This window comes from Sphaeramia orbicularis, chromosome 13 (genome assembly GCF_902148855.1).
Source record: "Sphaeramia orbicularis chromosome 13, fSphaOr1.1, whole genome shotgun sequence".
In the NCBI taxonomy this organism is placed as follows: Eukaryota; Metazoa; Chordata; class Actinopteri; order Kurtiformes; family Apogonidae; genus Sphaeramia; species Sphaeramia orbicularis.
In genome coordinates, this window is record NC_043969.1 from 27,860,926 (window position 1) to 27,877,678 (window position 16,753).

The window sequence follows — 16,753 nt, forward strand, 5'->3', positions numbered from 1 at the left end:
CAATGTCTGCACAGTGTTATACTTTTAGGATATGGATGGTGGGGGCCAAAGTGATATTTTGTTGTACGGGGTCCCAAATCCTAAATCCCTGCTTACAAACACAAACTGTACCAATAGAGGATGGTGTAATTCTATTATTCTCTTACTTACACTGGCAGAATCCTGAATGTAATGTTACGTGCACCCTATGTTGAGGTGCTACTGGTGGTCAGAGTATAGACACATGCATATAAATGTGGCGTCTACATATATATACAGCTCTGGAAAAAATTAAGAGACCACTGCAATTTCCTGTGAAATCAGCATATCTGCATATATGACAGCCATTCCATTCCTGTGTCTGTTGAATTCCACCACAAGCACACCTTATTCTACTGAATAAACACCTGATTGATGTCTTATTTAAGAAGGAGAAGTATAATAATCACTTATGTGGCCATCACTATCTTCTTACAATGGGTAAAAACAGCGCTATTAGAACTACAAAAGTAATTGGAATCAAAAAATAACTTTTGAAAACTACTGGACTTCTGCTCTGACAATGTTCCCAAACTCTGAGGACTGGTTTTTCTACCAGGACAATGCTCCTGGCCTCAGCTAGGTCCATAAAGGTGTGGATGATGGACCACCAGATGAAGACCCTGTCATGGCCAGCCCAATCTGCAGACCTGAACGCACTTTGAAAACTTCTGGAGGGAGATGGATGGTCACAAGCCATGGAACATGTCTGAGCTTCTTGAATTTCTCTGCCAGGAGCTGCATAAAGTCATCTAACAACAGTGGTGGAGAGCCAAGACACATGAAAGCTGGCACTGAAAATCAGGGTTTTTCCACCAAATACTGATGTCTAAACTTTTCCCAAGTTTTCTTTGGATTATTTGAGGTCTGAAAACACCTGCATCTTTTTGTTATTTTGACAATATGTCATGTTCTGCAAGTACATGCTCTGAATAACAATATTTTTATCTGGAATTTGGGAGAAAAGTTGTTGGCAGTTTAGAGAATAAAACAAAAATGTTCCTTTTACTCAATCACATACCTATAAAGGGCAAAATCACAGAAAGTGATAATTTTGCAGTGGTCTCGTATTTTTTTCCAGAGCTGCACAGGTTCACTGTAAATTTCCCTATGGAATGAATAAAGTATCTATCTATCTATCTATCTATCTATCTATCTATCTATCTATCTATCTATCTATCTATCTACACTGTCAGCTGATGATGCTGGATGACGTCACACAGGTGCACAGCAAACTTGTAGTTACCACTTAACACCTATAGGGGACGCCAAATACAACAAAACAGTAACCTATGTGAATAAGACATAATATACTGATTATGACAAATATTTACTTCCTAATGCCTGTAATCTTAACAAGTAAGTCTTAACCCTGAGCTGCATACACCTGAGTTAGTCTAGGACCTGTTTGTCTCTGAGTCAGGGGTTGGTTTGGTTTGGTTTGGGGGCTGCACCAGGTCTGTCCAATCAGATGCCAGTGAGGGCCAACACCTGAGGGGACCCATGTGGAAATAGTTAATCATTAACAAAAAAAACGAGCAGGTACTGGTAAGAAAATGTGCAAGTGGGCGTAAGCAGGGCTCATGTTCGACTATTACGCACAGCTGTGAAGCCAGAGGCCGCTTTGGAGACAGACTTCACGGTATGGAAACAGACTAAACAAACATGTCCAGACAAACCTGGAGCCTTCCAGCAGTTGGCCAACTCCTGCCTGTTACAACATGACCTCCAACACGCACCAAACACATGCATTAACCCTGTCACTCACCTGCAGACAGGTAGGATGCCTCTGAACGCAGGGGGGCCCGGGTATGGCAGCATGGAGGGCCCCGGACTGCCTGGCAGCGTGGGCGCAGGCGCAGACGCAGAGACGGCACCGCTGCTGGTCCCGGAGTCGGAGCCTGATCCGTGTCCTGAATGGCGACCCCTCACCAAGGAGGAACTGGAGGCCGCAGCGGACGGTCCGGGCTGGAGGAGGGTGCGCTGGTACCTGGTGCTGCTGTTCTGGGTCTCCTGGGTCACCATCCTCGCCACCTCCATCGCCATCATAGTGAAGAGCCCACGGCCTGTGGCGCAGCCGCTCCGCTGGTGGCAGAAGTCTCTGTTCTACCAGCTGCAGCCACAGCTGTTCATGGAGGCCAGGGCGGAGGGGGCAGGGGGCATCAACGGTGAGCCAAGGACACAGTAATAAAACCCAGATAGCAAAGTCAGTATGGCTTAAATCTGGTCCAAAACTGGCATGCCATTTTGGCAAAGTTCTGGGTGGGTGTATGGGCCCTGCATGGCCAAAAATAGGCAAGCCAAAATCAAACCAGAAGGAAGCCAAAGTTCACCCAAAACTAATTGCAGACTTCCAAAATATAGCCATAATTGTCCCAGAAAAGCCCCATAATCCAGCCCAAAACCAGCCAAAACTGACCCAAAGAGAGGCCAAAAGGAGGCCAAAATTCACCCACAATTTGTGTTGGTCATGCTTTTAAAATGAAGTGGGTTTTCTTCTGGGTAGAAAATCCCACTCTTTGTGCAGTGTTTTGGCTTTACAGAAATATGCCAAAACACATCCATTTATGGCATAAGATGTTGCTGCTCTTTAGTCAATCTTCTGGCTTGCCATAAACATGCCAAACCATCCCTATACTTGATCCCGCTCTTTGCCCAGTCTTTTGGTTAGCCACACATATGCCAGAACTCAGCCATATACTGCTGGTGCCTCCATATCTATTATGGAGAACCTTAATCATACCACAGTTAAGCCTAAAGGTTTTCATAATGCCAAAAGAAAGCCAAAAATGCCAAATGTATGCCATAATACTGCCAAAATACTTGGTATCTGGGAACAGTCTACTTATAAATAACACAGTCTTTAAATGTCACAGATCACTTTAACCCTTTCATGCACAGGTCACTACAGTGGACAGTTATTCTCCAGTTGTTCTCTTGTACATTAATGGGTTTTGTTGTTGTAGTTCCATATCAGCCAACACAGTGGACACTTATGCATCATCCCATACACTGACATTCATATCGTTACTGTAACTGTGCTGTTCCTGATAAACCTGATCTGCAGTGATATGTTTGAGTGTAAATCAATTATTTGTTAGACAAAAAGGTTTTTTTTGCATGTTATCTCCATGAAGTGAGTAATTACTAGCATTAGAATATGTTAAAATGTGAGAAGACATCAGATTAGCGACATTAAAAATGTTTTTATTTCATTGTTTTCATATCACTTTCTGATATTTGGTTTTAAACACGTTTCTTTACTTCAAAAATTAAATGCATGGATATTTTTGTAACTCCATAGAAAAAAAAAAAAAAACTCGATCACATTGTTTTTTTCATGGCTAAGGAGGAATAAAAACACTCAAAAAATAAATCTTGACTCAGGTTCTCACAATTCATGCATGAAAGGGTTAAAATCTCTACATTTAGATCAGGGGTGTCACACTCATTTTAGTTCAGGGGCCACATACAGCCTACTATGATATAAAGTGGGTCAGACCAGTAAAATATAAATAATAGGATAAGAACTCTTGAGTGAAAAAAGTAAATTCCATAATGAAAATGTTTACATCTACGGATTGTACTTGAACATAGCATGAACAAATATGAACAAAAATTCTTTAGTAAAATATGTGCAATGTTAACAATATTACACCTTAGTTTATCATTTATACATGTGAATCACAATTTAGAGATCACAGTGGATCTACAAACACACAAAATATTAAAATACAGGCAGAATATTTTTAAAATTCCACATACTTCTCAAGACATTTCAGATATTCACATTTTTTGTAAAAAGCTTGTCTGTAAATGTAAACATTTTTGTGTAATTTTGCTTTTTTACACTAAAACAAAGAGACAAATTTACAGTTTTCATTATTTATAGGTTATTATGATAGTATTTTACGGTTCTGATCCACTTTAGACTGAAATGACCTAAAATGATTCTAACATCCTTGATTAATATCCGCAGTGTAATTTTTGCATTTCACAAATTCATCCCAGGGGCCGGATTGAACCCTTTGGCGGGCTGGATTTGGCTCCCAGGCCGCATGTTTGACACCTATGATTTAGATAATACCCAGATCCAGTAGTCACTTTGCCTTCGCCTCCTGGTAGTCACAGAGAACCAGCTTCCACTGAGCTGGAATCAAATACTATCATAAAACTTTTTACAGGCTGTCAAACTGCATGGATTTATTGCACATGTAGGCCAATAAAAACTTCTGCATCTGCATAAACTGACTTGCCCTAAACATGCAACTGATATCACAGAACATATTTATGATGACATTTATGTGCCATAGTGTGCCAATATGACTTCACTAACAGACTGTAGAGGTCTGTAAAGGACCAAAGGGGGTTTAGACACTTTCTGCTCTACCTTCCTGACAAGCTTTGTAAAATTTTGAGTCCAGTTCAGTGATGATGTAGATTATTTATTTATTTATTTATTTATTTTTACATATGGAGCTACATCAAATAGCAGAAACTGGTCCACTGAGGTGATTTGGTGCATAGTGCCATAATGAACTCAAGCACCGGATGACTTTGTTTTTAGTTTGTGCTTTAGCATTTGTTTTTTTCCATGCAAGTTTCAGGTGACTGATTAAACTTGGAGTTGCAATACATTAACTCTGTCTCATTACATTCATCAAAACCTCAGTGTTAAGTTTTAAATGACTGAGTAAACTGAAGAAGGCATCTTGGCATGACGTCAAGGTGCAGGAGTCAGTGTTCCAGAAAATCCTTCATCCCACTGCTATCATATTGTACAATACCTTAATCTGATGACTGATCGACAAATTTTGATTTTCTGTGGTTTTCTTTGTTTTTCTTGAGCTGACGGAAAAGTGAAGTTTATCTGTTTTTATAATCCTGAAATTACAAACCATCATATCAAAGTTTAGGAAGCGTTGGAACATGTTTTTCACTTTAGAGAGGAAAACCATGATCCAAACCATGCATTAATATGTGCCAACAATAGCAGGATTTCTTATGATTGCAGTGGCTTTAAAATTGACACAAAACAGTCCTACTAAATTTTGCTTGTCAGGTTAAAAAAATGTATAAATACAGATCAAAGTCAGTTGTAGTGATCTCCCGTTCGTTTCCAAAAACCACGTATGAGTTGTATTCTGACACAAATGACAAGACTGTAATCCGTTTCAAAAATGTATTGAAACAAAAAAGGTTAATTTACATCATGTCAGACAGTAGAAAAAACTATATACTCATAAGCTCTGTAAGCTCTTTCATACGAGACACATACACAGTGAAGATGCATTAAATAGCGACAAAGAAAATCAGAAACTTGCAACTTCACACAGACTTGTAAACATTACTTCTTATTAGCCATCATTTTTTGGCACTAACATTAGTCATCATGGCAACAAAAGAAAGAAGAAATAAGTACAGATAGACTGTAAATGGTAAATATGAGTGTACTGAGACCTAGTGTTACTAATAGTCTACTTTCTTGTAGCGCTGTGTGAGCAGCTGCCTTACCTCAGGTCCCTGGGTGTAGGGGCTTTAATCCTGGAAGGCCTTTTTGAGAAAGAGGCATCTCCTCTAAACCTCACTGTGACTAGTAAAGACTCAGTGACCATCCCTCAGATTCAGCATCTACTCAAACAGAGCAACAAAGCAGGTCAGTAAAAAAGAACACAAAGAATAAATAGATGTTATATGGAAGAATAACTTGATATTTTCTGGGATTCAGACCTGAAAGTAGTTCTGGATTTTTGCGATGTGAATCTGATGGGAACTGAGGATGTAACAGGAAATGCAGATGAAGCATCTTCAGTCAAAGCGCCGGTAAAACCACTTTGTAGTTAATAAAGATGATGTATTTTACATTTTCAGTGAGCTTATTGAAACATTAACACATTTTGTTTCATAGTATGCACTTAGGTTCTGGTTGGATCAAGGTGTGGCAGGTTTTACCATCTGTGACACAGATGAAGCATATTCAGAAAAGGTAAAATGGCACCTTTTTGATGTTGTTGTTCTTTTTCATAAGCAGTATCATATTCTCTGTTCCAGGAAAACCCTAACATCATTTACATTTCAGACTCTGCTGGAGTGGAGAGATGTCTTTAAAGAGTTTAACACTGAGGAGGAAGAAAGGTACTCAGGACAATGAGCAGACATGAAGGTAAAGGTCTTGTGAGGTTCTTTTTAACTCTGTGTCTCTGCAGGATTGTGTTGGTGAAACAGACAAAAGACATTCTGCCTCCTCTAAGTAACTCAAGCCAAGTGGATGTGGTCATGAAGTCTATTCTGCCAGCTTCACACCACATCCTGTCAGCCCAAGAAGTGGCTGATGCCATAGAGACACACCTGCATACAGTAGATCGAGATATATGGACCAGCTGGACAGTAAGTCTCTAGATTTACACATCTGGAAATACTGCTTTAAGTGTGAAAAATGCTGCCAGCCAAGGATTTCAATTGCCCAGCCTATTTCTGACTTTAACTATAAATATTGAGTTTTGCAGAAGTGTAAAGAATGTTTTAATGTGATTCATGTGTAATAAGAAACATTTGTTTTATCTACCATTTGTTATGTGAAGACTAAGAGTGAATAACAATTAAATGATTCACTATGGCCTTATTGTTTTGTTCAGGTTGGAGGAAAAGCATCTCATGACTTAAAGAAGTTACTTCTAGTGTTGACGATGACTTTGCCCGGGTCACCTGCAGTCCAGCATGATTCAGACATCGACCAAACTCAGGTAAAACCTCTGCACAAAATTTAAAGTCCCCATGAAATGAATAAAGCTACCAGAGCCAGAATCATGGGGGGGGGTGCTAAAATGCAGATGAATGCAGATGAGCCTGACACTATTTCATGTAGCTTTTCCAATTTTCTGAGCTTCTGTGTCGACAGAGTAGAACAGCAGCGTCTAATCCATTCTGATTAGCGTTGTGGTAATTAATATCACATATTTAACCTTCCTATTTGCCTGAAAACACCTGTGAAGAGCTAAAATCTGAGTGTCATGGCGTAGATTTTCCACAACACATACAAACAATAGATGCAGAAGTCTCACATCCTTTTAGATCCTTTGAATTACAATATGCTGAAAGGTAATTAAAGCTGTGAAGCACTGCAATTTTAATGAAATGATGATATCCCCCTCCTAAAAAGCCCCAGCTCGTCTGATTAGTCAACAGAAGCAGAGGTCCATAACAACCTAGTGACAAGTTTTAACCACTCACAGGTCCTTGGCACAGGGCATAAAAATTCATCCAAGTGTCTCACTGGACACAAAATTAGTACACACCCTTGAGTGCACTATGAGTAACATGTTTTTCGTCATTGACTGGGAAATAAACTCTAAAATACCATGAAGAATATCAAAACGCCCTTTTGTGATGGTGATGTGTGTCATAGGAAAACACCAGTTTTATTCCCTGGGGATTCTGAAGTTTATTCTTTATTTGTCATGTAATACTCTGTTGCTGCATTAAACCTTTCCATTGAACAGACTGCCTCACTAAATCTTGCCTCCTCACATGAAGATGAAGACAATGAACCATCAGAATCCCAAGCAGTGAGTAATTTAGCTCAACTGTTGAAGAAATATACAAGGTGTCCAAAGTCTCTGTACAGTTTCAATAAATGGATTACAAAAGCACTTGATGAGATGTTAATCAGATTTGTTGTATGTATTCAGTGGTTATCAGTTTTAATTACATTGCGGGATCATTGGTCCATTTTTCTTCAACGAGAGATCAATTACTGCAAATGTTTACCTCGACCTTTAAACTGAATATGTGGCACCACAACCGAATGACCTTCAACTAACCATCATTTTCCAAGTAGATGGTTCACCTCCACATTCGGACCTGCATGTTGGTGGGTTCCTAAATCAAACATTTCCAGACCTGGCCACCTTGTTGACCAGATATCACTCCCCTGGATTTATCCCTGTGGGGTTATGTTAAAGATATTGTGTTTCAAACAAAGATACGGGACCTGAAGCAAAAGATCACTGATGCCATTGATGAGGCTACACTACAGCCAACATGGCAAGAAATCCAGTACCGTCTGGATATGCTTCGTGCAACTACTGGTGCCCATATAGAAATGTATTAAATGAGGCAAAAAACTTAAATATCTGCTTTTCTTTTTGTAATAATTTCCACAGATTTGTCCAGTCATTTGCTTTTGTAATATATTTGTTAAATTGTGTTTGCTCCTGGAGGATTCTGTTGGGTTTCTGTAAATTGGCTTAGAGTCTGGTTTTGACTAACTCTATATGTAAAGTGTCATGAGATAACTTTTGTTATGATTTGGCGCTGTATAAATAAAATTTGATTTGAAATTGTAAAGAGATTTTATTGACTTAGTGCAGGTGAAGTTAAGAGCTGGAATAAGTTTTAAATAATTCCTGTGTACTGAATGATCTACTGTTTACCCTTCAGGACAAGCAGAAGCAGCATGTAGCAGCAGCAGCTCTGTTTACCTCCCTCAGTCACTCCAGAGCCAGAGAAGAAGCTCTCCTGTACGGCAGCTTCACCTTCCTCCCCTTCAACGCCTCCACCAACGCCTCCTCCAACGCCACTCTTCCATCTCCTTCATTCCCTCCCATCCTGGCCTTTCTACGTTCCTGGGGCTGTGTCCATTTCCTCGTTCTGCTTAACGTTGGGGCTGAGCCTCGGCCTCTGGATCCTGCCTGGGCTCCAAGCCTGCCTGAAGCTGGAGTGTTTATAGCAAGTACAGGAATGGACCGCGTAGGCTCAACATCTCTGTACACACTGGAAGTGCAACCCCAAGAAGCCATAGTCATCAAACTGTTTGAAGTTGGAAGCTATTCATAAAGCTTCTGTGCAGCAGATGACATGCCAACTCTTGGCTGCCAGGTTTTTGTTTTTTGTTTTTTTCACTCAGATTGGATAAAGCCAAGCACAAGTTTTTGTTTTTTTGTTTTTTTTTATGAAGCTGTGATGTGCACACAGCTTTATACAATAGCTCTGTTTTCTGTGTGGTATCATTTGTCCTCAGGAATGTGCCCACTTTGTTCACTGGTACTTCAAGTCATGATGCGCAGACACATGTTTTAATTTTGTATTTAATTGTAATAGAACATTTTCCAGAAATGATCCTTCTGAAATGAGAACAGAGTGGAACCATCATTGGAGCGGTGCAATTTGTCATTCACTTGTTTTGACTCAGATAAAATAAACCACTTCTTAGCCACAGCCTAATTGATTTTGCATGGTTATTGTTATTGTCTCAAATCCCTCAGGAGGTATGTTGTGCAGACACAAAGGTACGTTGTGCAGTTTAAGATTAAAGCAGTTTGGCAAGAAAGTCAAGGTTGTGCTGATTTTAAAACAATCCTCATGGCTTCTTCTTGGCTGTTACAAGTAAATGCCTGAGGACAAAGTTGAATTGAATGTTGAAGGTTACATTAGTTCACCACAGAGGGGCACTGCAGCAACAAATGCTCCTCTGTTATAATCCAGTCATTTAGCTCCAGACCATTTACTTACAGATTCCAAAGGAAGCATTATGCTCATAAACAGAAAATGGAATTTAATCAGTATAATGCTTTGATCAAATTAGACTCTTTAATCAGGCTTCATCACATAAATTCCCTTTTTTTTTTTTTGCTTCTCTGTGGGCAATTGTTCTTTTAACTGTCACCATGAAAATAGAAATCCACAGTTTAATAGGAAATGTAGTTGTAACAACATAAAATTCTATGGCAATTTGTAAGCTTTCATTTTCACTAAATCAAACACACTCTGAATTTAATTTCATTTTGTAACCCATGACCTGGAACATTTACCTAAACCAAAACAAACTCCTCTTTGGGTTTTGAGGCAATTTTTCTTCAGGACATTTTATTTAACATGAACAAAATGTGTACCAATTTTTGTAAATGTATGTATTCTTTCATTTGAGTAGAGGATAATATGTACAGACGTACCCTCAAAGAACACAATGTGCAAGTGGTAACTCATCTAAAGTCAAGCCAAGCATGACTGAGCATTAATGGCTATAAAGCACAACTGAAATGTGGCCTAAAACTGGACTCACTGTCTTTTATGCTTAGAAACCAACACTTTACAAAGTTGACCAAAAAAAGACAATTTTCACAAGACACAACCATATTTTATAGTGAAGGGGTGTAAATAAGTTACTATTAACACGGTTACAGCTTTAGACTCATAACAAACGATACATTCTGACAGTGCATCAAGAGCATAAAGGAGGCTCTTCAAGAGTTTCACACACAATCACGGGTAGCTCAAAAAGCAGTGGCATATGAGACAGGAGCAGCCATACATTTAATACATCACAGACAGGACGTCAACTTTTAACCTTGATTGACTCTAACATGAGACACACTTTAGAATATTTCTAATGTACATCTATTTTGCTACTAATCTCCAGCTTTACAGCTCAAAAAAAGCAGTGTTAACTTTAAATGAGCTCTTAAACAATACTTTTTCATGCTTTTAAGTCACATACTTTTACAAGCACACTTTAAAAGCAAGCACCACAAGCAACAGCACTTCAAAAACCATTACATGTAAATGCAGCACAACTAGAGCTCAGACTTCTGTATAGACAAGGACAGTAAGGGCTGTGTTTCAGAAAGCCTACAATACAATTATGTCTGATTGCTCAACATTAAAACCCAATTATGGTTTATACTCAGTTTTAAACTTGGCCTTGCAACTGGCCAGTTCAATATCTATTAAAAATATGACATTATCTGTGCGACACATCTTATTTTAATGAATCTCTCTTTTGGATGGTCCAACCCTGTCACTAATTACACAAAAATTGCATTTTTTTGGATGTGCCAGTGATACCCAAAACTAAAACGAACCATGCAATCAAGTCATCCTAACCACAGTGAGGGTGGTAGATGTGGAGACCTCCTATCATTCAGATACCTGGAGTTTACTCTAAGAAAAAAAGCTACTTGGTTAACAGAGAGAACATGACAGGATATACTCATCCACACCATTTACCCAAGTGCATGTATTCTGATATTACAGTATAATTTTCACAGACATGATAAGGTTGGATGTGTTTCCTAGTGCTGAGTTACAGTGCTATTTGTTTTATGGCACAATATTGAAACATTTCATTCATCAGTCAAGGGCATTTGAGACCTAGTGCAATCACTTTTTCCAAAAGTAGTCCATTAAAAAACTAATGACCATACACAGAATATTTCCATTAGGACACATATGTCTTTATATCTTTGTGCCTCATGTTGCTCAGTGCAGGAGTCGTACCATTCTATAAATATGTTTTGTTTTTTCAATCCACATCTTCCAGCGTTGAGTCCATCTCCCTGCACCACTCAGGGTTTCTGGTTGAGTCACAGGGGTATACTGGGGTACATGTTGCACTGTGAAACTGGCACAGAATCAGGTGAGTTGCGCTGTATGTGATTGTCAAGGGGTAAAGACATTGCATAGCGTGTTGTCGTCTTCACAGCTCTTTTGCTGAAGCGGCAGCTCAGCAGAGAGCACAGGTGCTTAAACACAGACTTGCGGCAGATGATGAAAATCCAGGGATCTACGATGGGGTTGAGGGCGTAGAAGCGGAAGGCTCTCAGATTGTTACTGTCATCACAAAATGGATGAACAGCGTTGATGAAACCTGCGATCTGAAGAAAGAGAAGGTGTGGGTTAGAGTCCAGTGCATAAGTATACAGACCAACAGTCCAGACCTGAGTGACAAACACTGTTTTGTCAATGCTTCTGTATTTACATACGGTTATTATCTGTAATTATTCAGTGGCCTGTGTGGAAAAGCCTGCCTTATTGCCTAACTTCTAAAACTTGAGCCTTTCTACCAGTCTGTACTCCTTAAGCACCCTTTGTTCACACAGGAATAATCTTTGACACCTGGGATATCTGATGGCGCTTCAGGAATTCTATAAATATGGATGGATGGATATCATGGGGCAAGCAGGTTCTTGAGTGTGTAATCCCATTTAAAGCTGGATTTATTTTCTCTTTTGGTTTGTCTGACTTGTGCTGCTTAATAAAAGGCAGAGCATGTCTGAGCTAACAGACAACTCAGATCATAATGCTCAGACAATTTATAGATTGTGAGACAAGCTTTTGGTGATGATTTTGATCATGTATCTAAGTCAAGGATTTGTTACTTTCATGTGAAGCACGTGATCCTATGAAGTAATCATATGTCTGGACTGGTGGTCAGGCAAAATACACAAATCACAGACGAGAAAAAAAAAAGTGGATGACACTTCAGTGGGTCAAATAAACCTAAATGTAAGTGTGTATAAAGGAATCAGGGGCAGAATGCATAAAACATAAAATGGACAAAAGGAACTGTTACAAAAAAGTCAACCATCAGCCTTCAAAAAGTAAAAACACAACACACATAATAAAGAAATAACTACACACACACACACACACACACACACACACACACACACACACACACACACACACACATATACATACATACACACACACATACATACATACATACATACATACATACATACACACACATACATACATACATACATACATACACACGTATATGTTAGGGTAGAGACTGCGATCTGGTAGGATCGGCGATTCTACCAGTAGAGACTCCGATCGTAGTCTCTACTGGTAGAAACTCCGATCCGAACCCTAACCCTAACCCTTCAACTGGCAGGATCGGAGTTTCTACCAGTAGAGACTCTGATCGGAGTTTCTACTGGTAGAATCGCCGATCCTACCAGATCGCAGTCTCTACCCTGACATATATATACATACATACACATACACACATGCATACACACATACATGCATACATACATACACACACACATACACACATACATACATACATACACACACACACATACGTACATACACACACACACGCATACATACACACACATACATACACACATACATACATACATATACACACATACACACATACATACATACATACACATACACACATACATACATACATACACACACACACACACACACACATATACATACACACACACACACACACATACACACATACATACACACACACACACACACACATACATACATACGTACATACATACATACACACACACACACACACACACACACACATACACACATACATACATACATACATACATACACACACACACACACACACATACATACATACATACACACACACACACACACACACACACACACACACACATATACATACACACACACACATACACACACACATACACACATACATACATACATACATACATACATACATACATACACACACACACACATACATACATACGTACATACATACATACACACACACACACATACATACACACACATGCATACATACACACATACATATATACATACATACACACACACATATCCTTAATACCTATAGGAATGCTATTGCTAGCACGTTTTGATTACACAGTTTTCATCAGGGCACAGTTCAACAGATGTACTCAATTTGAAAAACCTCAGTGAATCATGGAACACTAACCATGTTGATCATGTGACAAAAACTGCCTTTATATATGGCTGAATAAGCTGCAAAGTAAAAGGAAGAGTCATGTAGATATAAAAAACATGACAAGAACAAAAGGAAAATATTAATCATGAATTTTCACATTGCCTGTTCTATATATAGTTTCAGGATCCTCTCAGATTAAACCATGAGTCAAATTAAACCTGATTAAACACCTGAACATAGTGGAGTCGTTGACACCTTGGTTTTAAACCCAGACGAGAACATGACTGTGTTTAGTATCACTGTCAGTTAAACCTGTGGTTCTTCTTGTTGCACTGGGCAAATATCAACATCTGTCTCTTTACACCAGTACCACATTCACAGGGTTGAGCACCACATTTTTCAGAAGTACATAATGATGGAGACACCGCTGCAGGACAAAACCACAGCTTTTTCTTGCATTGACCTTCAAAGTATGATACACAACAGATAGCAGAATCCAGACAGAAGCATGTGGATGCTTATTCATCCTGTACAGGGACAGAAGCAGCAGCTGGCCCAGGAAGCATCTTTCTCACCTCACTCCTCTTTTCTATCAACAATTCTCCATTTCCTCCACGAAATATCCAACAAACAGTGGCCTAATTAATGACTTGTGCTGAATGAGTGGGTTTGTGCATTGGTGTAAATGTTTCCCTGTTGCTAAGGTCTGGACAGAAAACTAATAATGTAATGGCAGCGTGACAGAGGCCTGAGGAACCAGACCAGAGCCATGTCAAATCACAGACTGTGTGTGCTCATTATCTGCCTTAACTTACTTGTATGTGGTCACTTACATATTGATATGCAGATACACCCACAACTGACATGGAAAGAATGCACGCAAACCCCATCACACCAGTTTTCTCATCATAATTCTCTTCTTCCACATAGTTTTTCAGCTTCATAAAAGCCTCGGAAACGTTTTGTCATCTACATGTGTCAGACTCGGTCATGAGCAAAACAACCTACAGATGTTCATGACTTTGGTTTTATTTTGTTTTGTTTTTTTAGGAAGTAATCATGGCACAACTTATGTTTTCACAATGAGTGTTATTTGTGTTGATTTAAGAGGTTAAATACACAGGGAAACGAATGGGAAAATCTGTAAAAATTACAGATGTGTGAAAGTTTCTGTTATCTTTCACAGAACAGCATGTTTCCTTTTTTTTTGTTTTTTTTTTTGTTTTTGTTTTTTTTACAGCTGTTAGTGATTAAAAGGAACTTAGTCAAGATTTCACAATGTATCCAGTGGCAGTTCTTTGCCAAACAATTCACTTTTCTCTGTCACTGTACTATGCGGAAATACCCTATTAAAAAAAACCCATATATATATATATATATATATATATATATATATATATATATATATATATATATATATATATATATATATATATATATATATATAAATAAATACCTTATTAAGTGTTTTTTTGAATATGCACAAGTCAATTCGGAAATGTCCACAACATATCAAAGACTGGTCTAAAAGCAGCCGAGCGTGTTTTTTAAATTTTAGATCCAGACCTTAAGACATAATGCTGGCAACAATTTATTTTTTGACTTATTACTTGAAAAAAAAATTAATGTTGTTGGCATAAAACACACTAACAACACAATGATGAATGTCTCCCATGCTCCACACGTAGTTATCATACACTTTATCTATCATCCTGTGTTCCCATAAACATTTCAGTGCTGCTATCATCCTTGCCATTGTTTTGTCACTCCACAACACCACCCTCACCCTTACTGCTGCCTCTGCATGCCACCCTGCCTCTTATGGTCCTCTCAGCAGGCCACAAGTCCTGCAAAGAAGGACACAAATCAGCAGCTGTCCTCTCCAACTACCGCAGGCTGTGGGGCCAAAACTGATGGCGTGTCAGACTCTCCTTAAACAGGAGCATATTAATGTATCAGCCACTGTTAAAGAGCCGCCCAGAGGGAGCTGTGGATTGTGAGAATCCTGTTAGTTGTTCTGATGCAGAAAGTAAAATAAAAGTAAGAAAGAAAAAGAAAGTACACCCTGTTTGTTTTATGTATCAGGGAATCATTTAAAAAAAATCATCCGGTCCTTCAATTTGTTCAAAAATTATTTAAATCTAACATTTAATGTACATAAACATGCAATAGAATCCACCATGTCATTATTTGTTAAACAAAAATAAAGCTGAAATATTCTTATTCTCATGCCTGTACACTCATGGCCAAAAGTTTTATGAATAACACGCATGGATTTTTTTTTTTTCTTAAATGTGATTTATATGTCATTAAATTTCTTTCAAACATATATAATGCTTCTAATTGTTCTTCAACATACCTTAGAAACACTAGCAAAATGTAATATATTAGAAGATATGTTAATAAATATATTATTATGCTAATATTTGATAGTATGTTAGCAAAAGATAATATGTCTTCACGTGTTCTGCAAACACATATGTCAAATCTTCTTTACAAACATTCACTGCTTGGAAAACTGCACTCCAGAAATCAGACAATATGTTTAGAAACCATTAAATATCTCACAATTTTCTTAAACATTTTAAAGTACTCATCCCCAAAACTTAAAATTTTAATATCTGTAACTCATCACAATTGGAGAAATTATGTAAAGTAATTCATTTGCTTCATTTTCTTGCTTCTTTTGCATATTTAACATCCTGGAGTGAGACTCTTCTTGTACCTGGACCCAGTTTGAATGCTGTGCAAGCAGACACTCATCAGATGCTATTTGGGGCTGATGATGCTACAACTTTCAGGAAACAGCAGGCTGCATAATGGATGTACACACTCTGAGATCCATTATTTTCCATCTTGGGTCCTGGAGGACTGTTACCAAGTCTCCCTTCCTGATCCTGTTTCACTGACGGGTCATTACACAGGGATGAGAGGAGGCAGCACTGAGATTATCAGCCTTTGAGAGAAGGCTGTTTACAGCAGTAACATGCGTCCATCTGCATGTATATCATCTATACATATGTTTCAAAATGGCTTTTAGGTGTTTCTTAAGGCACATCCTGACCAATAAATAAATAAATAAATAAATAATATTGTCTGTGTAGTCATAGCACCAAAGCTGATAACCTCACTGTGACGGACAAGTCTGTGGGATGTTGCATGTACAACTGGGCCAAGGTGTTTTTGTTTAACCAGATAATTAAAGCTTGAAATTACCCATGAAACCAATGTCTT

At 38.5% G+C, this 16,753-nt stretch overlaps 2 protein-coding genes across 5 annotated transcripts in view; one reads left to right on the forward strand and one right to left on the reverse strand.

Annotated features, from left to right (window-relative positions):
* Positions 1-1,225: 1,225 nt before the first annotated feature.
* LOC115431410 (4F2 cell-surface antigen heavy chain) lies at positions 1,226-9,319 on the forward strand. 3 transcript variants are annotated; one of them, XM_030151733.1, is made up of 9 exons: positions 1,226-2,186; positions 5,510-5,674; positions 5,747-5,841; positions 5,927-6,004; positions 6,098-6,153; positions 6,225-6,405; positions 6,654-6,761; positions 7,518-7,583; positions 8,458-9,317. In XM_030151733.1, exons 1-9 carry the CDS (start codon positions 1,802-1,804, stop codon positions 8,851-8,853), a joined length of 1,530 nt encoding a protein of 509 aa, XP_030007593.1. In that variant the 5' UTR covers positions 1,226-1,801; the 3' UTR covers positions 8,854-9,317. The 3 variants fall into 3 exon arrangements, with proteins under 3 accessions (XP_030007593.1, XP_030007594.1, XP_030007592.1); XM_030151734.1 differs by lacking the exon at positions 7,518-7,583; XM_030151732.1 differs by lacking the exon at positions 7,518-7,583 and having other exon boundaries at positions 5,927-6,153; positions 8,458-9,319.
* Positions 9,268-16,753, reverse strand: part of ptgir (prostaglandin I2 receptor) — a 31,464-nt gene continuing 23,978 nt past the window's right edge. For both annotated transcript variants that reach the window (XM_030151737.1, XM_030151736.1), the window contains exon 3: positions 9,268-11,669. In XM_030151737.1, coding sequence (XP_030007597.1) covers positions 11,379-11,669 — 291 coding nt within the window. In that variant the 3' untranslated portion in view covers positions 9,268-11,378. The remainder of the gene's footprint in view (positions 11,670-16,753) is intronic.

Excerpts from the sequence above, each read along its gene's own strand:
- LOC115431410 (XM_030151732.1), top strand. The coding sequence starts at position 1,802 with ATGCCTCTGAACGCAGGGGGGCCCGGGTATGGCAGCATGGAGGGCCCC. Across the intron at positions 5,675-5,746 it reads CAAACAGAGCAACAAAGCAG|ACCTGAAAGTAGTTCTGGAT; the intron begins GTCAGTAAAAAA and ends TCTGGGATTCAG. Across the intron at positions 5,842-5,926 it reads CATCTTCAGTCAAAGCGCCG|TATGCACTTAGGTTCTGGTT; the intron begins GTAAAACCACTT and ends TTTGTTTCATAG.